General features: G+C 37.4%; 1 protein-coding gene across 2 annotated transcripts in view; it reads left to right on the top strand.

Annotated features, from left to right (window-relative positions):
- LOC148067014 (glutamate receptor ionotropic, kainate 2-like) overlaps positions 1-25,823 on the top strand; it is a 150,224-nt gene that overhangs the window by 62,201 nt on the left and 62,200 nt on the right. For both annotated transcript variants that reach the window (XM_087806597.1, XM_087806599.1), the window contains exons 4-6: positions 1,232-1,413; positions 4,431-4,484; positions 6,754-6,927. In XM_087806597.1, the coding sequence (XP_087662723.1) occupies positions 1,232-1,413; positions 4,431-4,484; positions 6,754-6,927 (410 nt within the window). The remainder of the gene's footprint in view (positions 1-1,231; positions 1,414-4,430; positions 4,485-6,753; positions 6,928-25,823) is intronic.

Below are 25,823 nucleotides of genomic sequence, written 5' to 3' on the forward strand. Positions count from 1 at the left end.
AATCAGGGAACTATAGTAAATAACCATTTATATTTTTCTGCATGATTGAAACTATGTCAAATGAATCCATCAAATTTCAAAATATACCAATTTGTCCAGAACCTTTTTTTCAAACTTCAAGATTCAATTAGCACTGCTTTCATTTGGGGTTAAAAAAGTCAGTGAGTCTAATTAAAGAATTCCAGGTTTACCAACACCAGCCTGGATAGTTTTTGAACAGTACTGGTACTCTCTCTCCAAATCAGAGGGTACTTTGGGTCACATGTGTTCTTTTGCAGTAGCCTCACATTTTAGGAAGAACTGTTTTGTGCAGAAACTTAGCTCCTGATTCTGGGACAGCCATTTGGGTTGCTCACAACAACTGGAACATTTAAATGATTCTAATGATTACTATGGAAAGGGGTTAACAAAAAAACATCTAAAAAACGATTCTTCAATGTTGGAACAAAGAACTCCCTCCTGGTTTTGAGATGTTATAATCTTTTTCAAGCATTTAATTGTGGATTTTATTGCAAAGTAACAATTATTTAGTTCTATTTTAGTATGAAACATAACCGGATAATCAAGCGATTATTTAAAATGACGGTCTGGAGTCATCATAAATGTACAGATAAATTGTATCCTCAAAGTTAACTCCATTCATTTACTAACTACCATTAGTGACTAGTAGAAATGGATCAATCAAAAGATTTTTTTTACTGGATGAATGTCAAGCATTGGTTCTTTGCTGATTTGTTCACACCAGGAAAGATGTCTTTCATCAAAATGTTTAGAAGGAAGAATCTAAACAAGCTATACATACAAAACTATTTTAGTCATTTTTAGTAGTGTACCCTGGCAGTGATGTGATCGGTGGTGACATACAGAATATTTGTAATTTTTTCTATCCCTCCAAGTGATTTTGTAATTACTTTACCTCGTCCAAGGCCACACCAAACACTTGAGAACAGAACTACAAAACCTCAAATCTATCCCAACAAAAAACCAAACTTTAATGCACTGGCCAAAGTTAGAGACGAGTGTGTGTGACCTCTGTCTACGACAACAAATTCAAAATGAATTTATGAAAATGATGATGATAATTAAAATGATTTTCATCACATTTGCAATGGTAATATTTATAATTATAATGATTGTTATTCTTTTTTCTTCTTTTTTTTGGCAGGAAAACTGTTTGGGTTTATTCATTTTTTATCAATTCACTTCTTCTTTGTCCTGCTTTTCTCCTCAGGTTTGATTCGGTTGCAAGAACTCATCAAAGCCCCTTCAAGATACAACATCCGTCTTAAAATCCGTCAGCTTCCCGTGGACAGCAAGGATGCCAAACCTTTGCTAAAGGAGATGAAGAGGGGGAAGGAGTTCCACATAATCTTTGACTGTGGCCATGAGATGGTTGCTGGAATCCTCAAGCAGGTGTGTGTGTGTGTGTGTGTGTGTGTGTGTGTGTGTGTGTGTGTGTGTGTGTGTAACAACGTTGTTGGCAGTTATATTTTTGTTTGTTGAGCCAAAATTCGACAAAATACACTTTAAATTAGTTATTAAGGTACTGTGTAGAAAGGAAATGTGAAGACTGTTCTGTTGACAACTCAAATGTATTTTTAGTCAATTCCTCAGAAGGGAGGTGGTTTAACTTGTGAAAAACGTTTTTACCTTGTTTTGAAACCCAAATAAAGACCCATATTAATCAAGCATATCCAGTGAGCGTCAACACGGACTACAATTTATTTTTTAAATGACATTGGAAACATGGAGTTAACCCTTCTGTTGTCTCTAAGTCTAGGTGACCCTCGGGCCCGAAAAACATCCTGGGAAAATGTGTTTGTGGTATCCCTTGTATTTTTTTTTTTCGTTTTCAGGCCTCCGGGTCCCCTTGACCAATAGACAACGAAAAATACTTTACGTTAAATATTTTTGTTTATAAATGTTGTAATAGTAATTATCATCACATCCATTTAATCGTCTTTAATGTTGAGTAAAGCATCATCTGTTTTATCTTCACAATAACAACAACATCAATTATTAATAAAGACATAATTACAAATTCTCATTTAGACTTATGCAACAGTTTGTTTTCATGTCTTAACAAGAAGGATGTGTCTCGCCTGCAGTTCATACAAAACTCTACAGCGAGAATTCTGACCCGCTCTAGTAGAAGAACTCACATTTCTCCTTCAAACTCTTCACTGGCTGCTCTAGTAGAAGAACTCACATTTCTCCTTCAAACTCTTCACTGGCTGCCAGTTTCTTTCAGGATCATTTTAAAATTCATCTTAAGACATATTTATTTGTACAGGGTTTTCCTTGATTTTCTGGAACTCCTGTGTTATTCTTGGTGTTATATTAAACTTATTAAGTATACATTTTATTAAGTATTGCTTTGATTGTTATAAATAAATATAATATACTTGCTTACGTGTCGATAAAAGAAATACAGGAAATATTAAATGTATTTTATTTTTCTTCATTGGCTTCTAAGTTAAGACAATAAAAACAGCAGTAAGGTAAATATATACATTTATATAAATTAACTATAAATTAATTTCCAGCTTTCAGTAAACAGGAAATGGATACATATTGATGTCATTTATTCATTAATTAATGTATACATTGTCTACCCTTTATTACCTTACTGTGGTCACAGGGGTCAGAATCCCAGCTATCTCAGCTTAGGGCAAAAGGGAGAGGACACTCTGAATAGTACACCAGCCTGCTGCAGAACACAGCACAACCAGTCACATAGGTAATCAGTTCACTAAACTAGTAAAAATATAGTTCTAAACTTAAGCGTAAGCTTGAATATATATTTTAAAACGTTGATAAAAAATTCACACTCATAGGTGAGCGATTCTATTAGGTACACTATTCTGAATTGAAAATCGTGAAGCAAAAAAGAAAACATTCAAACTTGTGTTTTCAAAAGTTCATAAAATAATTATCGTGGTAGGCCTAGAATAAATGAATCATTGGTTGCAGCCGATAAATGCCGAGGATGCAGAAGTAAAATGGTGCAGATGGAGGCAATGTCTTGCAGTGGACTTTGGTCAGTCCAAGGTCTCTCCCTGAGGTTTCATGGTGATTTGCCGTAAAAAGGAAATGAAGTGCTGACCATGTGGGAGTTCAAATTTTTGAGAAATTTCTGACAAAGCAATCTGTGTTGTCCACTCCCATTCATATAGATCATGGAGTAACTGTTTGTTGGTCCTCTCTTTAACTTTCATCTGCCTTCCTTGATTGTGCAGTTACAAAAAAAATCTGATGGCCAAGAGATCAAGAATGCAGGGTTGGTTGGTTGGTTGGTTGAATGGTTGACACTGTTCAGCACCATAGATACATTTATTGGTAAAGTTGACTATTGAGAGTCAATTAGAATCTTAATATTTACAAAGATAATATTAACTAAATAAGAGTTCGTTCACCATGTATTCTCTCAGGGTGTATTCCACCAGCAATGCACACCTTGACACCTTGATATTCTGCCAGGGATATGATGCATCACTGACAAGTCTAACAATACAAATGGCTCCTTCTCATTTCTTAATATTATTCGATTTGGCAATAATAATGGCTGAATAAAAAAATAAAAACAAGTGATGTGTAGTCTTTATTGGTTGATGTTAGATTTCAGAAACAGAATCAGAATCAGAAGCTTTTATTGATTTTTTTTGGTGGTGGCAGTAGAGAAAAAATAATTTATAATAGCAATAATTTACAAAAAAAAACCAACAACCTATAATTAAATAATAATGATCTGGCCAACAGACAGGTAGAAGGTTTTCTTGAACTGGGATGCTCTGGTCCATATCAATCTCATTGTCCAACCGGACCAGAGCAGTTTCGAACAGAGGGTTTCCTATGTGAAAGGGCCATCGTGTCCCTTCAGGAGCAGAGACAGAGACGCCATGAGGTCAGCACTGCAGGAGGTGAAGGACAGGAGGAGGTTGGAGGAGAAGCTGAGTGGAGAACAAATAAGAGAGGTCTGGGATGGTGTTACTACCATCACTGGACACAAAACCAAATCCTCTCTAACTGCAGTGGACATGTAGGAGGAGGCAAACGGTCTCTACAACTTTTTCAACAGGTTTGAGCAGGTCACCGACGACTATAAGTACCTCGGTGTGTGGATGGACAGTAAACTGGTCCTGCAAGACAGACCATGTGTATAAGAAGGTTCAGAGCAGACTATACTTTCTGAGGAGGCTACGATCATTTAACATCAACATGCATTTTCAATGGCTGTGCTGTTAAAATTCTAATGTTTTTAGGATTTTATTTTACTGCCGGGTGTATGTTTCTGGTTGTCTGTTGATAAAGCTTTATATGTCTTAACCTGCCTCTCATAGGTGTCTCTGGAAAATATGAAAACATATTTCATTTGTTTTATTCATCTCTAAATTCCCTCTCTCTCTTTCTTATTTTCACCCTATTCTAAGGCTCTCGCAATGGGGATGATGACAGAGTATTATCACTATATCTTCACTACACTGGTAAGTACACTTGCAGCACCGTCTGTGCTAAATTGTCATGCATGTCATCAAGAAAAAAAAGGATACATGTCTGTTCATATTTTTCTTAGACCCGACCCGACAGAACACTGATGAATATTTGAGTAATTGATTTTGAAGACTTGGAAATATTCACCCAGTTACTATTGCAATAATATAGTTTAGGTCGTGAGCAGTGTAGAGAAGGTAGAGGAGGTGTGTAGAGAAAACGAAAAAGGACTGAATAATAAGAAATCGATAAACAACGTGATAGTGATTTAGGAATGCATCTCATCGAAAAGCAGGGAACTTCAAAATTAAGGAAAAACCAATACAAGGAAACCACAAAGGTTAAACAAAATCAAAGACAAATTCAAATTCATGTCCACCCAGTTGTTGTGCAGGAGGTTGTGGACTGGAAGGAAGTGAGGCCACAACAGGCCTCGGGGATGTTTGGATTTATTAACTGGGAGAAGAAGCCAGATAATATCACACAAAGATCCACAAGAACATCAACAAAACAATCACCTCACAACACTTTTATACATGATACAATGTTTAAATGTCTCAATAGCCCTTCCTGAGATGTGACTCATTTCTAGAAAGTTCCTCGATTCTCAACAACACAGGTTGTTACCCCTTATCTCTACCATATGTGGCCCTCCAGCGTCTCTGCTCCAGCTTCATGGCCGGACTTCTGGGTGTGTGCTCTTGGTCACATGGTTGCTCATCTTACCCTTTAGCTGCTCAGTTAACCCTTTATCCTCCACCCCAATGCATGACTGGCAACTGCACTCTCTTTGAAGAAGGTGACCTTATGAGTAAAAACAATTATATAATCAATTGACAAATCAAACCATTTGTCGGGACAGAGGAGTGACAAGAGCACAAACAAAGTAACTAGTAGCATATAATGGGTAATTTTTGTAGCGTTAGTAACCATGAAGATTTGCACATAAAGGTCTACAAACCTACTCTGCCTTCATGGACCTAAGCAAGTGCATATTCAGAGTCAAACTAACTTTAATGCAACCTGTTGCCTCAGTAGAATATAGAACATATCCCAGTTGAAAACCAAAAGATTTGACATCAAACTGGAGTCAAATAAAATCACAAAAGAACACTTCAGCCACATGAGCAGTGATCTCACAGTTCAAAATATCACCTGCTGACGAGAACATCGCTCGCATTAGTGAGGAAATCTCTCCGTCAGGAAATGTATTTGACATTTGATTACATATTGTGTTAGTTTAGCCTATTATTAGTCTATATTCTTGTTGTCTTTTAAAATAACATTCATCATTTTGAAACAATTTGTAATTCATAGAGTCGATTATCTATTATTATTTATTAAATCGATAATTCAAAATCATTAAATATAATCTGTATTTTAAATCGGTTAACTACTTTAACTAAATGTGCTATATTATGTATTTTTTTGTTATGTTAAAATACCATTTGCCGAGGCATCTGTGTGTTGTTCAAACAACATAAAGCGCAAAAGGAATTAAAATGCATTTCCAGTTGTGACAAACATTATTTTAGTGCATTATAAATGCACAAAAACTGTCTGTAGCTTTCACAGCTACTAAGAAATGAATGAATGCCAAAATCCTGTAAATTCCCTGCTGCTAATGTTTTACACATGAATTCATTTTGCTCAAACATGAATGAGATGCAAGTTATTTTGGACCGGAAAAGAGGAAGCTAATGATATCAAGCTCTTTTTATAGCCAAGGTAGGATTGAAAGAAAATTGTCTTTATGAATTTTGACTTCCTGTGAGTCATTGGCTGCATTTCCAAGAGTCAATTGTTCAGAAGGACAGAAGAAGGATCATAAGAGGCGTGTTTTCCCAGATGCGTTCTTAGCTGTGTTATTTACGATCAAGCTTAAAAATGATTCGTAAGTACACATTGGCCAGATTTGGAAACACCTTTATATAGAGTAGCAAGCCTTTCTGTTTTGTATGTCACATGGTTATAGATGTTGTTCTCAATCTTTAATTTCCTCCTTAGCTAAAGATCTTCTTAAGCTAAAAGCAACTCCAGGAAACGCATCCTTTTTTTGTTTATTTAACAGTGTTCTTAAGAAGTTTATAACCTAATACCAAATGAATTAAATTAAATTAAAACTAATACCCAAATTTACCGTAGGAGAGCTCCAGAGGGATTCATAAAGTCTACCTATCTAACACGCCAGCTGTTATTTCTCTTATTTTCTATTTATTTGACATTAAGTGAATTTTTGCAACATGTTTTTTCTGCATGTAGGACCTGTTTGCGCTGGACGTGGAGCCTTACCGATACAGCGGTGTGAACATGACAGGTTTTAGGATCCTCAACATCGAGAACAGCCAAGTGACATCCATCATTGAGAAATGGTCTATGGAACGACTGCAGGCTCCTCCCAAACCTGACTCTGGTCTACTGGACGGCTTCATGACCGTGAGTTTCCTCAACTTAAGGCTACTCATTATGTCCTGCTGTTTTATGCAACTTTTTCCTGACAGAAAAACACTCAAGCAGTTGGGCTACAATGGAAGGCGAACAGACAATTTGTTGTCATCAGTTTTATCTTGATCTTTAAAATATATACTTTATTAAATATTGTTTTGATTGTTTAAGCGCTTTGTGACCCTGGTCTGGAAAAGCGCTATACAAATAAAAATGACTTACTTACTTACAATGATCAATAGAGAATGTGCAGCTGACAAAATGATGTAAATGTTTGATAATTTTTTATTAACATGGACCAACATCTATAGATATATTTCCTATTATTATAATAACAAGGTTAACCTTAAAATGTGTTTGTGTTATATATTTATATTAATTAGAATCTACTGCTTTCATTCTTAAAAGAGAATGTTCAGCGGCAGCAAGGCTGAGGCTGATTGATAACTCCAGCTTCCATTTGTAGAATACCATGCCACCATTTGTTCTTTCTTTTCCCTAGAAGAGCAGGTTCTTGCTGAGTCATGTATTTGAACTGCCATTAGAGAATAGGTGTTTCTCAAGTCCTTTTGTTCAATTTGTGGGTCAATCAATACAGTATTCTGCTTTAGACCAAATGGACCTGTACCTTTGATGAGCTCTCTGGCGACTTGTCTTGAGAAAGTTGCTCCTTAAATCCCCCACTGTACTCTGCAGTCGAGCACAAGACAACACAGCAGACCGAAAGTGAACAGTAAAAATAAAGCACCGGTCATCAGTTGCAATCCTCGGGACAGAGCAGCCAAGTCTCACGCTTTAAGTGTGACGGTCACACAATTTTACCCATTCTCACACTACACCCCACACATTCTCAGGCTTACATTTCCCCATTCAATACTATATATTTATTTTGAAATGATAATAAACGGTTTCCGTAAATCTAGCCAATCACTGAAGCCATCACACAATATTTACCAATCAGAAGCAACATAAGGCGGGTCTATCTGTCAGTTCAGCATCTCTTCTCAGACAATCAGAAACAACAGCAAGTGGTCGAATCATCGTAACTTAACGACAACATCATACTATACGTCAATCTATCAGTTGTTTGAGTTCCTCCTCTTGTGAGCCGTACTTTCATTTACAAAGTTCTCGCTAAACCGTGAAATAAATTCCTCAAACGCTGTTAAGAAGGAGGTAATAAACTTCTGGCTTTCAAATTAAGAGCATCAGCGCAACTGCTTTCATTATCCCGGTGATTCTCTAACATGAAATGTTTTAAATGCACGTTTGTTAATCATTTTGTCATTCATTAGTTCATTATTTTTTTGCCATAACTGTTGATTGATTAAAATGAGCTAAGATTGTCACCCATTAAGCAGCTGTCTGCAGAGTATGAAGACTTGTTGCTGCATACAGAAATCTTGAATTTGAAATTTTGAAAGGTTTCTTAACACTTATGGGTGAGTTCATGCAGAGCAGAGAAGATGACACCTCCCTCTTGGACAACATTGACTGTTTGCTTGACCTTCGTTTTTTTACAGACGTCACAGAGAATCTGAACAATTAGATCTGAGAGCTGCAAGGCTGATCATGTTAGTTACAGTCTTACCTATCAATAACAGAATCAGTGCTGTAAAAGCTTTTAAAGCTAAAATGAACATTTTCTCTGCACATTCCCCTCTGTGCAAAAGGTTCTTAATGACAACAATAACTTTGCAAAATGACCTGCACCTTAAAGCAGATCTGAATATCCCATTTTTTTGGAACTTAGTGGACAAAGAAAAGTACAAAGCAGCACAGAAGCTGTGAAGGTTGCTTTGTCTCTTTGGATCCACATAACTCTTTGAATCAGCGAATTCAAATATGAACTTTATAAAAAATACCAACACCAAACACGCCTAACTGATTCACATACGCAGGAATCACAGAGAGTGGCAGTGTCAAACTATACACCAGTCTACAGCAAACTAGTGGACACAATGGAATGACAGGTTTCTCACTAATTGACAGACCAGACAGAACAGTGTTTTCGTGAAACAACATGTAACCTCAGAGTTGGAGTTGACACAATCTCATGTATTGAAAAAAAAACCAACAATTTGAGCAGAGGTTTCCCGAGGCTTTAAAAAGGTTGGCGACCCCAAGAATAGAGTAAGAGTAGAGTAGAAAATTGAAAGAAAGCATTTATAAAGCATAGTTGGATTAAGTAAAGTGTTTGGGGTTTCCTCTCTTCCGAGGAACACCGACCCCTCCCCGGCCTCGTACGTGGTGGTGGACAAGAAAGGCACAGACACAGTATTGAGTTTAAGAGAAATAATGCTCGTTTAGTGAATTATGCAAAAGTCAGAGATAAGGACTTATGGATCACGGGCGCTAGCAAGCAGAGAGATCTATCACAGACGTCTTCGAATGCCAGAACGCAAAGATCAGACAAAATGGTGGATCTTTATAGTAGAATATTCAGGTTAACACCTCTAGTCAAATGTGAATGTAGGATTGGTCAGTAACTGTAAACACTTGATTCTAAGATGGCCGTCGCACGTGATCGTAGTGGAAATTTACCAAAAGTTGTTGTTTTCAAGAATCTGTTCCCAGCGACTTGTGTCCTTCAGAGTGAATTCTCAGACAGGTGTCCAGACGTCCTGGAATCTGGGATTGTTTAATCTTTCTGTGTGTGTGAGGCTTTGTGACCTCGGCCTTTGAGTTGTGAACCTGAGTTTAGTTTAAGTGAATGCAATGCAAGAATAGGATTATTTAATATGAATTAAATATGAAAGAGTATCAGTTAATCAAGTGGCTATTTGAAATGTGTGTTAAATCTAGATGATTGATTACAGTAAAGTTGTCATTTCCTTACAAAAGGCTACTGTGTGTACACATCTATTGGCTTCTGGCGGTAAATGAAAGGGAAAGTAATTAAAGATTATTGGGATATATATAATACTTGGGAAGACCGATCATCCAGGAGTATATATTTTTCTGTATAGGTTTTCTTTGGATCCTCAAAAAGGATTGTGGCTTCGCCAACATGCTCTTCGATGGTCGTTATTCCTGCACATTTTCTCTTTGCGCTTGATGGATCTACTGACTCCTTTAAGAAACATCTTAAGACGTTTCTATTTGTTCAGGCTTTTCCTTGAATTTCTCGAACTCCTGTGTTGTTCTCAGTATTATCTTGATCTTTAAAGTATGTACTTTTTTGAGTATTGTTTGGATTGTTTAAGCGCTTTGTGACCCTGGTCTGGAAAAGCGCTATATAAATAAATATTACTTACTTACTTACTTACTTACATTTTCACATGATGAACATGATTTTTATAAGATAAAATAAGATAGTCCTTCATTTGTCCTACATTTGGGAAATGAGTCACAGCAGTGCAGATCACATATTCTTTTAAACACACAGTATAAAATAAATTGAAAAATTAAAAAAGTGCTCAGGGAAAATGGGTAAAGTTCCCAGTATAGAGGGTGAACAGAAAAGGAGTGAGGACTGCAGCATGTGGCCGACCTTTGCAGCATGTCCGACACACAATTCTGTGTTCTGAGGTAATGGGTATAATGTTGAGGTAGTCCAAATCAACACCATCAGAAATAAGGACTTTCTTGAGGGTCTTTTTAATTTAATTTAATTTGTTCCATTTCCTTTTTCTTTTCTTTTGGATCTTTACGTGTCTCTAATGATTACCCGCATAATTAACCGAGAATTTGTCTTGAATATTTACATGATTTCTCAATGTATTTCTAGATGCTTTTGAGCCTTGTTAAATCATACATGTATATAGGTATGTAAGCTTAATTGAGGTATCCTGGAAGTATCTTTCTATGAGTAGTTTTTCAGTAAAAGTCTTTTGTATAGTGTGTCATGAAGGCTAATCTCAGAATATCACATAGTGGAACACAAAGTTAAGATGAAATAATTTATGTGTTCACTCTACAGGCTTTAATTCACTTTTACAAACTTTGTGGATGACATGAGATAATTAAGTTCAAAATAATAATGTGTAGTTTCAAAGAATAAGAAAGATAATCAAAGTAAAATAACCCTGCTTCCTAGTGTGTGTTTTCATTCTACTTAAAAAGAAGTAGCACAAGTCTCTTAGGAGTTGATTCCCTGCTCATTATTTGCTTGCTGGTAAAAACTAATCAGATTCGCTTGAGTGTTAAGTGTATTAGTCCCATTGACAGTGGCTCTTATTCACGGTACAGTGGACTCTGCATCTACAGCAATACAACTTTGCTTATACTCCTGTCTACGGTCCGTTCAAAGCTGGCCATTAATATGCATTGAAATTCTTGCTTTATTTATTTAATTAGAAAAGTTTAGCTTAAACCCAAATCATTGTGATCTTATTAAAACAAATGAGGTTAAAGTCACCTCATTTGTTTTAATAAGATCACAAACAATGATTTGGGTTTCTCTGTCTTTCTCCACAATCTCAAGAGGCCTTAGACGATGGTGAGTTATCATTTGGATTGGTTGAGTCTGAATGGCTTGTGCCGACTGCCAAAATTTGACTTAGGATATGCCATGGGAAACATGTTCACATATAATTTACAAGTTTAACCCAGAAGTTTACATTCACTGATCAAGTGGGGTCAGGCTGTGATTTTAGTTAAGCAAAGAACAGGTTCCCAAATCTTAAAGGGAAACTTATGTGAAAACCCAACACTCCTGACTTACCCACATGTTTCAAAAGTATTCCTCTCCAAAATGCATCAATTAAAGGTATTACTTCATAAATGTATCCCCTGTCTGAAATCTCGGCAAACGTGAGGTTACAAAAGCGGAGTCCATTATGACGTTATAATGGGGTTCACTCCTCCTCCAGCCAGCTGTAGTAACAGTAGTAGTTAGAGAAGTTACTTTTTATACATTTTATCCCTTGGAGCTGAAGACATCTGGGATATATGATGCGTAATGACAACCTCAATGCCTGACCAATCACAGCAGAGTGGGCCTGGTTAGGGTCACAAGATTTCACCTGCTGAAAAAAACCCATTTTGAGTGGGCGAGGCTTAAGGTTCAATTTCTAATGAAAAAATTGAAGAGGTGCTCAAATCAACACAATAGTTTACCTTTAATCTTTGATCTTTTTTTTAATATTGTTTTATAAACTGCACAATGTAAGTAAGTAAGTAAGTAATATTTATTTATATAGTGCTTTTCCAGACCAGGGTCACAAAGCGCTTAAACAATCAAAACAATACTCAAAAAAGTACATACTTTAAAGATCAAGATAATACTGAGAACAACACAGGAGTTCCAGAAAATCAAGGAAAAGCCTGAACAAATAGAAACGTCTTAAGATGTTTCTTAAAGGAGTCAGTAGATCATCAAACACAAAGAGAGAGGAAGATCGTTCCAAAGCTTAGGAGCAACAGTCTGGAAGGATTTCTCTCCTCTGGTCCTGAGTCGTGTGCGAGGAACCATCAGTAGATTCTGATCCACAGACCTAAGAGCCCGAGCTGGGGTGTAAGGCTGGATCAGATCAGTGATGTAAGGAGGAGCCTGACCATGAATAGCTCTGAAAGTACATAGTCTTTGTGAGAAAGGCATCTATGAAATGTAGAAATATTATTTTATGTGAGCGCAGTGTAATGTTAAAGCAATAATAGTTGCTTATCAAACATTAACAGGTTTGACTCTTGTCAAACTGTTGTCCAGAAGTGCAGGAAGAAGAACAGGACCAGGACATATGGTTCCAGCTTGCAGGGCCAATCCCGCATTCTTCACTATGAGTCTTAGCATTGACGCATAGTTGAAAGGGTCTTAATCTAGACAGAGGGGCCAGACGTGTGACATTTAATTGATTTATTTAAGTTTGACACATGAGGCTTTATCGTCGATCTTTTCAAGTGCAGTCATCAAGATATCTAGATATCATCACATAGCTGAACGCTAGTATAGCATTTCTTTGGAATTATCTGCCCAACAATAATGACAAGGTTGCAAATTGATGAACAGTTTGGTGGTTTTGTGAAGTTACAAGGAATCAGCCTCACAGCTTTGCATGTTCACCCATGTGACAGTATCAGTATGCTTTCAAGACAGTTTGTTTTTCATTTGAGTTAACAATTCTAAATGAATTAATTATGTTCTTGTACTTCACTTGTTGGGTATATGCAGCTGCTGTGCTTTTCTTGTTTAAATGCTTCAGTTCCATTATTTTGCAGTTATTAATACAAAATTAGGTCCGGAGGAAGCCGATAGTGCTGCAGTGCTGGTGGAGGGAGACAGGGCCGGTGCTCAGGCAGTGGAGGACCGGGGCAGGAGTGCTGACGGTGGAGGGTTGGGTTGGAGAGGAGACGGAGGCAGGTTTTCCTGTGAGGTAGAGGTCAGAATTACTATGCGGGTCGAAGTATAGCAATGATAGAGTAATAAGAAGATGAATTAAAGTGGATTTATAATTGTTTTAAATACAGTTCTCGCCTTTCATTAGAACACTTCATACATTTGCCTGGTCGATTCATTTTAAGAATGATTTCATTTATGTACACCTTTGAGCAATATGTGTATGAAACCACTGCTGGACTGTATTTATTTATTGTTTTTCTCTAAGTAAAGCTGAAAAATATTGTGAATCCATCAGAGACGCTAAAGCTGATACAGTGCCCAGACTTCGTGAGTTGAACCAGCACTGAGTCTTCAGCAAACACTGAGCCGGTGTTCATTATTACCCACCATGTGCTGGATTGTCAAGGGGCAGATCAAACTGTGTGGGTGAGTCAGACTCTGGCCTGACAGCGTTCAGCCATAAGACAAAGAAAGCCTGGAGATGAGACCTTGGGCTCTTCCTTCCTCACCTGAAAATCAAAGAGTTTGATCAAGCACTGTATTCTGTGAGCGTGTTTCTAAGATCCTCTGTTCCTTCTCTGGCTGTGAGAAAGCCTCATCGAACGTCTCCCACACAAGTTAAGTGAACATGGTGCCGCAGATTAATGGCTTGCCTCTGTTTGCAGGACTACAATTTCATAGGATCCCAATTTGGTTAACGCACTCAAATCATAGGAATAATATTATTTAGCATTTTTTCTCAAATGTGCATCAATATTTGTGACAGTCACAAAAAATGGACCCCTAATGGAAATCAAGGGCCGGACACAGATGAGCATTAAGAGCTCTCAAAGCTTTTGTTTAAGCTTCCGGGTACCTTATATGACTGTATGTAATTTTGTGGGGCGACATAGCTCAGATGGTAGAGTGGTTGCCTGCAGTCCAAAAGGTTGCAGGTTCAATCCCAGCTCCAGACAAGCTTGTGTCGTTGTGTCCCTGAGCAAGACACTTCACCCTGATTGCTCCTGATGGTGAACTTGGCGCAAGTGTGCAGCCTACAGCCTACTCCCATCAGTATGTGTGAATGGTTGAATTTCCCCTCGCGGGACTAATAAGGGATTCTAAAAAATGTATGGCCATTGATAGTACAACTCTAGATGTCCCTGACTTAGGATCAGCGGTCAGAATTGTTAATGGGATTATTAAGGGTCTTGGGAGCCCCTTAAAGGGATCCACAATACTTTTTTTTATTTAAAGCGACTTAGATCTGACATAGTTTTTCTACAAGAAACTCATGTGAAATTTAGGGACCATCTCAGACTCCCTGGGTTTTAGAGGGTTTTTCACTCAAACTTCAAGGCGAGAGGGATAGCTGTGTTAATTAGCAAATCTATTTTAAATTTTTTGACCTCCAAAGTGATATCAGACCCAATAGGAAGCTACTTCATAATTCAAGGGCAATGCCCGTGTCTGAACATCCCTTTCATTATCCTAATCATAGAGAATAGTTTTTAGTTTTTGTTTTAACAAATCTTTCAATTATGTCTTCATTGATAAAATTGTATTACAAAAGTCTCATCCATCAGATATAATATATAATGATAATATAATTTTCATCATACGCTGATATCCCTTGACAATAAGATTTCAAATCAACCCAGAAAATGTACTCGTTAGTGTTTACTTTTGTCAGACACAAACTTTATAAATTGTATAACACATTCAATACTACTATAACAGTATGTGCATCCCATCTGTCGGTCCATGGTTTACTTTGGGTCACTGAAAGCATTCCTTCGTGGAGAAATCATTTCTTACTCAGCTCACATCCATAAACTTGTAAATCCAAATGTTTTGAACTTTCTTGTAAGATGAAGAAAAAATGTTGTGTTCTGTGATCAACTTAGTAGAATATTGACCATTTACGTCAGCAAGTATGTCTGATCCTAAGTTTAGTGCAAACAGACTTGACCGCAATAATTTCAATATTTAGCTCCTTCCATTCCTAATTAAAAATATCTATATCTCTGCACAATAAAGATATGAACCCTTGTTTAATTATATATATTTTACAGTAATAGATGCAGAACTTGCTCAAAAACTCAAGGCTCCCCTTTCAGTAAAAACATCTCAGTAGCTATAAATAGTGTGCAATATAGTAATGCACCAGGCCTTGATAGCTTTCCGGTAAAATTATTTGAAAATCTTTAAAGCTGTCTCCAATTTTACATTCTTTCTTGAATTCCCCCTACATTAGCACAAGCGTGTTCACACAAAATGATAGGGCTTTCTAGGTTCGACAAAAAATTTCAAACAATCTCTTTATGCAGATGATTTACCTCTTTACCTTTCATATCCCGAAAAATTGACTCCTAATAGAATATTTGGGAAAGATTCAGATCCTTATCTGGGTAGAAAATAAATGTCATCAAAAGTTAATTATATCTACTTAAACTGTAAGCATTGGTCCTCCAACAACCTAACCTTTAAAGATGACCCAGTGGACCGGGGGGAAAAAATGTGTTTGTGGTATCCCTTGCATTGCCTGTGGCTCAAGGTGAACATTCATCACCACTGCATACGTATTTTTCCCAGCTTTGGAGGCTAATCTTATTCCAGACAACTCCCAAAGTATTCAGGTAACATAGTCCAATTACTATAAATTCTAATTCCTTTAAACTGGATCTCAGCCAGATGAACTGGATTATGAATGATCAACTATTCGCTGAGATGTCGTGAAATGTGGTCAATGTGGTGACAGAAAATGTAACCTGTGTGTGAAAGGAATTTTCCCACATGTTAGAGTTGAGATATGTCAAAATAACTTGTTATGTAAGGCTGGATTTACACTGTTATTTTGAAAGTTGGATTACAACCAAAGGCATTTGAGCTGCATTGCTGCCAAATTAACAACCATGCCACCAAGCTGCCCAACAGTATATCAAATTCTACCATAAAGGCTTAATGGAAATCCTCTAGAAAAAAAGATCCCAAGGCAGAGAATGCGTTTCTATTAGCTCCTGCTTCATGAAGCTATAACACTTGATGTCTTTGCTCATGAGTTAAGTCGTTAACAGCCCATATAATAGACAAGTTACTTTAGGCAAAGCAATAAGGGGAAGCATGTGTCTGCTCTTTTTTCCTCGTCTCTCTAAATTTTCCAAGTATTCTGGGAAAGTTGTTAATGGAGGCTCCCTTTTGACAAATGATAGGGAATAGGTATATGAAAATACCAACTCATGAAGCTTATTGTGAGCAGAGCCACAGAGCTCATCATAGGCTCTTAAGGCTCTTTACCTAAAGAGCACTTTCCATGCTAACACTTCAAACGCCTCAAATTGCACAATAGAGGGAGATAGCCATTCAATTATGGGTAAATAGATAAAGTTACACGTGAAAAATTAAAATAATTATGAAAAAAGCTTGTTAAATATACTTGTTCAAAGAAGGGGCATTTGAACACAAAGGGAATACAACAGAAATTGAAATTATAAAAGCAAATGGATCAGTAGTTAACACAGGTAAAGTTGTCATGTCAGACTATGAGAAAACTGTGACACTCTCTAAACAGTGTCAAGAAACTTGTGTCATTTGAAAAGAACTGTCCACATACATGAATTAAAAGAGAACATTATGTTATCTGACGAGAAGAGAGAGCGTTTATGTATTGACTATTTACATTTCTATAATACTGTCCACTAGTGTGGTTTAGTAGCTGCACAGTAGCCCGGAAAGAAAGGGTCTACAATGGGTTATTAACATGTTCCAGAGGATAATCAAGAACAAACACACTTAAAGGGTTAGTTCACAAAATTCAAATTCACTTCAACATGAGGAATTGTGCCGAATTTCCCAAAAGAAGTCTGTATATTTAAAGATTTAGACAGCTAGCCTAGCAGTGTCCGCTTAAAACAAGCATTTCATATGGACAATAACCATCCTCAATTAACACAACTTAACTTAACTTAAGACGTTTCTATTTGTTCAGGCTTTTCCTTGATTTTCTGGAACTCCTGTGTTGTTCTCAGTATTATCTTGATCTTTAAAGTATATACTTTTTTGAATATTGTTTTGATTGTTAAAGCGCTTTGTGACCCTGGTCTGGAAAAGTGCTATATAAATAAATATTACTTACTTACTTACTTACAAAAGTATACAGTGGGATCGTGCATTAACATCAGGGAATGAAAGGTGATATACATGTGGACTCACAGAAATAGTTTGGTCTAATTCATTAGGTTTATGCATTTTAATTGGATATCCAATTTCCATTAATTTTAATTGCTTAAATTCTGCTTAAACATTCCAATATACATGTTGTGCTGCAAATGTGTAAGTTAAATGACACAGTTAAGAATAAGATAAGTGTGATAACGCCCGTGAACCCAATGCATTTTATTTAAAAGGGGACCAATTTTTGTATTCATTACTGATAAATTCTATTAAATTTAATTTAATTATATAAAAAATATATATTTAAAACTTTCTGTGTTCAACCAAATACAGTTTTGACCAAAATAACTAAAATAATAAAATATAAATGGTATTTGGAGGTACTAACTCAACATGGCTATTAAAAACAGCTATGCATCACCAATAAAAAATCCTCAACTGAACACGTTGAGTACTCACATCCTAGTTGTGATGCATACATAAATAATACATATTTTACTTTTTTATAAGAAGAAATATAGTCAACTCAGAATAGGCATCTTCTACCCGAACCTACCCATTGTAGTTTGCGCGATCCCCAATTCAGCCTTTGCAAATTTGCTGTCTTGAAAAATAAACAAAGAAAGAACGGTGTCTTATGCCTACTCACAGATTCTCTATGATCTTAAAGGCAACATTAATGAATGTCATGAGATAAAATCAACCACCAGCTAAGTTCAATCAATAACATACTTATGGTGCAACATAAGTTTGACACAGGATTATTGAGGTAGAAGCTGAGGCTCTGCAGTCACGCTTCACATGGATGTCTTCATTCTCAAACAAACATGTGAAGAAGGTCACACTAAATTAAATTATTATCAAATCTGAATTTTTTTCTATTTAGATCGACAATGCGATTTAATAGAATGCAATTTTCAAACTGCAAAGGACTTCCTACACCTTCAAAATTAATTAGATTGTACAGTTACCCTAATTTCCTGATTGGGACGATAGCCTCATCAAGCAACTTTTTTTCTTTTTTTCATATCAATGTTACCCATAATGCGTGTTAAACGCCAACTTTAGCAACATTAGCTAAATAGACAAATGCTTAGTAGCTACATTTGTTTGGAAACAACAGAAAACTACAGGATGATATTTTTATATTACTGTGACGTGTCGCAAACATGGAAACGTTTATACCATGCATGTTTTACAATAACCTGGCAAAACAGAAATCTGATAAAGTGTGTCACTGAACAATATTGTTTGCTACCTCCTACCCTGGATCCCATCACCTTTGTGATCAGAACGCATTCTCACAATGGTCTTTTTTCAGGTCAGGTCCCCCCCGGCTGCTCCTTGTTGTCTCAATTACACTCGCTGGCAGCTCCCAAGATCTCTTCACTACTCATTTCCCAGCATCACTTTTTGGATGTGCATTGTGATTGGGATGTGTGGCGACAAATCAGTATTACAAAGAAAACCCAGCCATTTAAATGGTGTCATTCCACACAGTCGATTTCTTGCTATATTAGGGCCCATTATTGTCAATGAAGCAGGGAAATCTACTCCCCTCCAGCATTGTCTTTGTTTTAGTTTTACTCTCGGACAAAATTCAAGAGTACATAGAGACAATTTAGATGTTATTCTGGTACAAACAAATACAAATAAAGTTGCATCTGAAAATACTAGGATGAAGTGAAATATTAGAAAATGCTTCAAATATCTGCCAGAGGCAAAGAAGCGAGGGGAAAAACAGATGCCTGAGGGCACACTGCTTGGTTTTCATGTGACACAGTTCATTTCAGAGAGGTTTTACGATCAGGCCTGATGCTCTGCCGACATAATAATGTTTTAAGTAATTGCAGGAGAGAATCTACCCCAAAGGGGAAAGAAAAATGTACACCTCTTTAAAATGCCAAACCTATATTCACAAATACCTCACCTTCAGCTGCTTATCTGTTGCCAGGTTGCTGTGGCAACAACACAGGAAAGAATCTCTGACATTCCTATACCAGACCTCATTACAAAGCTGCAAACGGCAGTAGCCTCTGGTCAGTTATTCAACACCCTTGTATACAATTGTTCATTTCTGTTAACTAGCTGACTTCTGTTAGCTTATATTCTTTGAACTAGTGCAGGCAGGAAAACTAATTTTAAATGTAAAGTTTATCAGGTCAATTTTCAAAATAAAACACTACTGGAAGACAATAAATAATACTTGACACAGACTGAAACATAAACACAACATCAAACCAGGCCAGGTGCCCAAACCATACAACAGACTTGCTACTAAACGCGTCATTCATTCTCTCATGAGTGGTCACACATCTCTGGTGCAAACCCAAGGAGACAACTACATGACAGACATTGATAAAGTTGCCCTGAAAGTTGCCCTGAAAGTTGCCCTGAAAGTTCACCTGACAAGGCATGATCAGAGCTAAATAGATTAATAAAGTAGATCCCCTCTCTGATCTAATTCAGAGGTGCATTGTCCCCTGGCTGATCCAGCACAGAACTTTGTTTCCCTTTCAAAAAGTGCCATTGTCATAATTGAGTCTGTGGTTGGCTTTGCTTTAATTCTGTAGCTAAATTGTATTCACAAATTAAACATTGGCCTTTTTTTTATTTGGTCACCTTTTTTTTTTTTTACTAAACTTGTTAAAGTTTTTTACCGATCTTCATCTCATAATTTTATATCTTGTCAAGTATACTCTTCCTGAGCATAAGGAACTAGATTTTAACTGCATCCTAAGGTCATCAGATCCCGAGTTCTCTCCAGCACCTCCATGGACTCTCCTACACTCTCCTCTTTTCTCTCACTGTATCCTCCCTCACTCTTCTCTTTATCCATCTGTCTACCCCCCCATCCTTCCTCCCAGCCGGTCAAAGCGGCATGCAGTCAACACTGAGTCTGGTTCCACTCAAGGTTTCTGCCTTCTAAAAGGAAGTTTTTCCTCGCCATTGCTCACTGCACAGTGTTTCGCTTCTTGCTCTTTGTTGAATTGCTGGGATCTGTTTTTCCTTAATCAACTATAGTCTTATTTCAACTGTATAGTGTCTTGAGATAACTTTGTTATGATAATCAGAATCAGAATCAGAAAACCTTTATTAGTCCCGCGAGGGGAAATTCGGTTTGATAAGACACTTTAAATAAAATTGAATTGAATTGAATTGAATTAAGGGGGGCATAAGGAAAAATGTGAGAAGCACTGCTTTAATCCAATTTCAGAGGGTTATACATGAAAAGAAGGAAAGGTCAGGCAGACAAAAGAAAGTCACATATAACACAACCTTTCACAAAGAGAAAACAAATGGAATGCAAGAGAGTTTAACATAAAGTGGATAATCTATAAAATCTGACATCTGAAAATCATGTTAAGAAAGATGAGCCCATCCACGTTTTCTTCAATGACTTGTTGATCTGATCTGGTATAACTAGATGTACATGTGTTTGAATAATTAAAATGAAAAGAACAAGCACACACTTGTTGAATTGAAAACCTGATATCTTAACATTGTTCATGTTTTCTTACATCGTCTTACATTTTTTCTTACATGGTCACAATAATCTCTATGGCATTGTACTGAAAAATGCTTTTAGTTTTTGGCTCTCTGTTCCAGTACTTGATTTTATATTCATTGTTTCTAGTCTTTTCAGGGTTTATGTTGCACAGCCCACACAGAGTTAAGCCTCTTTTCAAATTAGACATTTGCACTAGAGTTGGCACAGAGCCAGATGCTTTAGAATACCATCATTTTAAGATCTTTAAGCAAATCCCACTAGAGTGCATAATTTTTATGGTGGGTGTATATATATGTATATATATATACATATATATATATAGACTTCATACCAATACTTGATATATTTTTTCCTTTTCCGTATGATATACTGCCAAGAAAATATCATAGCAGCAGCAAAAGAGAAGGCCAATTTAGCATCTACATGTAAATAATCTACATTATAAGTTAATACTAAAATAATGGCTTTATTCCTTCTTAAATGTGATATGAGTCAGTCAGATATGTTCTTTGTACTATGGTTGTGTTTACACCTGTGGTGTCCAACGCTCTGTAGAAGCCTAGATGGAATTTGGACGGCTCACACTGAGGATGGGATCATGGGAGCCGTTTTGGCTGGTGAGAGCTGATTGTTATTAGACGGGCTGGGAGCGGGAGTAGCATGAGCCCTTAGAGGGCTAGGACATCGCATCATCACAAAGCCCAAACAGACGCCAAAATGGCTGTGCCTGAAATAACCCTGCCAAATGTCATTATCATCCAACTTGCCGCCTCATCCTCGCACAATAATGATCTAATGAAGAGAATAAGTGACTTGCCTTTGCCTCACTGTTGCATCTGTGGTGGTCTCTGTTGATGTCAACTGTCAGAGTAGTTATTATTACACGTTATTAAACCTTAACAGACAATAACACAAATAAATATGTATGATCTGCCAGTCGTTCTCAAAGCTAGAACGGGTCGATTGCATGAAACAAATATAACAGCCTATCATCTATCCTGATGCTGACACCTAGGCAGCTTTTTTCCGTTTAATTTGGCTTTGTTATTTTATACCTTAATATTAGTTCATATTCATATTTCTTAGTATCGGTTCATATATGTTTATTGGAATTACATATTCCTGCAAAACCATTTTTTGAAGGTCCAGCTATGATTGGATTAGCCCTATGCTAGTCGGAAAAATAACCAATTGGCTTCTTTCTTTGTCAGGTCATTCCATTTAGTTTGTGCGCAAAAATAATTAATTTGAAAAGGCCAGCTGTCTTTTCAAAGTGATTTTGTGTTTGACGATCCCTGGATTAAACTAATGAAATGTTTGGATTGCAACAATCAAAATCATTTATTTATTGCAAGTCATCGGGGTAAAGTAAGGTTATGACTAATACAGTATCTATATAGTTATAGATTATGCTGTGTTGTAAAATATTCAACATATATTGTATACATATGTATATGTATGTATACATTTTCATTATATTCATAAACAAATCATATTTGCTTTGTGATAGGTAAATACATACACACTAATTTGACATTATATAAGTAGTTTTCACACTGAAATAGCGTGAGCATCCCTGGTCTGCTAACCACCTCAGAACCCCTAGGTAGTCCGAGGGTAGTCTCACAGCTACCGGAGACACGTTCAGACAAAGTCTCTGCAGCGTGTTCTTGGTCGTACCTACATTTCAACTGACCTCCCCCTATGACGCAAAGCATCGGCTCAGCCTCTCTAGTATGGACTTGCTTCTTACCCTGTCTCTAATCGAGGTAGTGTTCTTTTAGGCACTACCTACCACTATTGACAATAGTTGAGGGTATGGAGGAAGATTGACAGGAATACATTAACTTTACCCTTTGGCTTAATTCTCTTAATACGCCCACAGATCAGTGATCACCAATCTCAAACTTCACTCACTCATGATACTTGAACTCCTTCAGCAGTATTTCATTCCAAACCTTCTTGCTTTGAGCCTATCGCGCTAACCGCTGTGCCACCGTGCACCCTGATCCATAAAGTATTTTTTTTTAAATATATAAAAGGTACCTCTGAGTCCAACCCCAAATGGAAACAAGTCCAGCTTACTACTTTAGCCATTTATACAACATACAGTCATTATAAGTGGATCTGATACCCAATACTCCCGGAGCAATACGTCAAATGCCTTCTCCATATCTACAAAACAAAGGGAAATCCCATGCACCTCAAGGATCTTGCCGTGTGTATAGAGCTATACCAAATGCAGGCTTTTCCTGAATAGAGCTTTCCAGAGTGTAATAGAAAATCTTAGTCAACCACAACTCTACAACATTCAAGGCCTTGAGAAACTTTGGATTTCATTCACCCTGAAGCCTTGCCACTGACATTATTTTAAGTCCCGTAGCAACCTAAGCGCTATAGATGGATAAGACCACTATAGGAACGTGCTTTCCTTCATGAAGATGACGTCAACAGCATGCTATAGCCACTTTACACAGTGTTGACAGTGCATGGCTCCCCTTACTGAGAAGCAGATAGTAGTCCAGAACCTCTGGGTCTGTGTTACAGTGGTTCTCGTCATATCTTTCTGGGTGCAGTTCCAGTGTATGCCAATCAAATGAGGTCTGAATCGGCGGATCCGTTATGTAGAGTCCCTCAAGGTTCTGTTGTGGATCCTTTATTGTTTTTGCTGTACTTGATTCCCCTTGGTAAAGTCATTCAGAGATTTTCTGATGTTTCTTACCACATTTTTGCTGACAACATGCAGCTCTACTGTTATTTGATCCAACTTAGTCCCAGAGGCTGAGCAGCTTAGTCAATTGTTTGCTAGAAATCAAACAATGGCTGAGTGAAAACACTTTACAGCTAAATGTTAATAAAACTGAAACTTTGGTTATATTCTACTGATGATAAGGTTCCAGGGTTGAGGCAATACCTGGGTGACTTAAGTCAGTCTGTCAAACTGAGACTTAGACATTTGGGTGTTGTATTTGACAAAGACATGTCTCTAGAATTCTGACTCGCTTTAGTAGAAGAACTCACATTTCCCTGATCCTTAAATCTCTTCACTGGCTGCCAGTTTCTTTCAGGATCAACTTTAAAATTCGGGTTCTTACTTTCAGATCTATTCATGGTCAGACTCCTCCTTACATCAGTGATCTGATCCAGCCTTACACCCAGCTCGGGCTCTGACGTCTGGGGATCAGAATCTGCTGATGGTTCCTCACACACTGTTCAGGACCAGAGGAGAGAAATCCTTCCAGACTGTTGCTCCTAAGCTTTGGAACGATCTTCCTCTCTCTCTGCACTTGATGGAGTCTGCTGACTCCTTTAAGAAATATCTGAAGACACCTTTATTCGTGCAGGCTTTTCCTAGATTTTCTGATACTCCTGTGTTTCTCTGGGTGGTGTCTTGACCTTTTAAGCATATATTTTATTGGGTATTGTTTTGATTGTTTAAGCGCTTTGTGAGCCTGGTCTGGAAAAGCGCCCTACAAATGTTACTTACTTACTGACATGCAGCTAAAGGAATATGTGAACATCTTACCTAAAAGGCATGGTAGATATAAAAAAGGAAAATAAAGAACTTAAAGACACTGTGTTGGATCTTCAAGCGCGCTGGATGAGGGACAACCTAATCTTTACAGTAATACCAGAAACATCGGCACAAATCGACCCAGAAATGACTTTAAAGAACTTTGCGACGGACAGTCTAAAGTTACCCCCCCACAATGTGACTAAAATCTCATTCCACCGTGTCCATCGCCTGGTAGCGATCGAGAAGGACAACAAACAACCCAATCCTATTATCGGCAAGTTTGAACATTTCAAAGAGAAGGAACTGGTAAAGAAACAGGGAGTCCAGCTGAAAGGAACATACTATGGGATGAACGATCAATATCCTCGTGAGATCCAGGCTCGAAGCAAGATCCTCTTTTCAATCAATACAGTATCTGGAGAAGCAGAAAAGGGCGGTTATCGTGGTGGATAAACTTCATAATAGTAATGACCACACACCATACACTTGATCTAAAAACTAAACCTCATCTGAAGTCTTCTGCTAGATGGAGGTTTAACACATCTCTACTGAAAAATACAATTTTTGATAATTATTCTGCTTCGCTTCTCTGGGAAACAGCTAAAATTGTACTTTGTGTAAAAATGATCTCCTTCTCTTCGCATTGAAAGAAGACTGAGGACCAACGAGAAAAAGATTTAAAGGGAAAACTAAAAGAATTTAAGATATTTGGACAACCAAACTGATACTCTTCTCTGTCAGATTAAGTAAATTGATCTAGAATTAAATTATATCTTCAATAAAAAAGTAAAATTCCAAATATAATTCATCATATTTGTGTCGTTATCCATTGTATTTTTATTTTATCTTTCGTTCAACGGGTGAAAACATCGACTTTTCTCGACTAGTTCCAGTTTTCACTTCTTTGTGGCGTCAACACAGATGAGCGCGGCTGCAGCGCCACCCGCTGTTATGGTGAAGAATAACGTCTCGCATATGCGTAGAACGTACACTTTTGATGACCATCTCTTTAGTGTGTTCCGAGACATTTTTTCGAGGGACAAGGGCAGACTACATCAGACTGCTCAGCACTACTGAGTCTCTCCAGACGGTCGCTAGTCTCTGCAGTCTGTCCCTGGCCTTTAGAGGTCAAAAGCCACCCCCTCCCCAATAAGCTCTCAGCGCCCCCTCCCCACTCTCTCTCACCTCGTTCCCTCCTGTGGTGTGACAATGACTGGTTCGTTTACATAACAAAATGAATGTCCACAGTGGATTTTTAGCCATTCTGCTGCTGTGTGGGCATTCTAGGTCAAAAAGCCAAATGGCTGTTCTCTGGGACTTCTAGTGCCATGAAAGGTCAGATAAGATCAGGAAGATTTAGCGTTATGTGAGATGTGTAACAATTCACAGTAAAATGACAAACAAAATAAAAGTATAGTTTAAAGTGA

The sequence above is a fragment of the Callionymus lyra genome, chromosome 13 (genome assembly GCF_982586985.1).
Source record: "Callionymus lyra chromosome 13, fCalLyr1.hap1.1, whole genome shotgun sequence".
Lineage (NCBI taxonomy): Eukaryota > Metazoa > Chordata > Actinopteri > Syngnathiformes > Callionymidae > Callionymus > Callionymus lyra.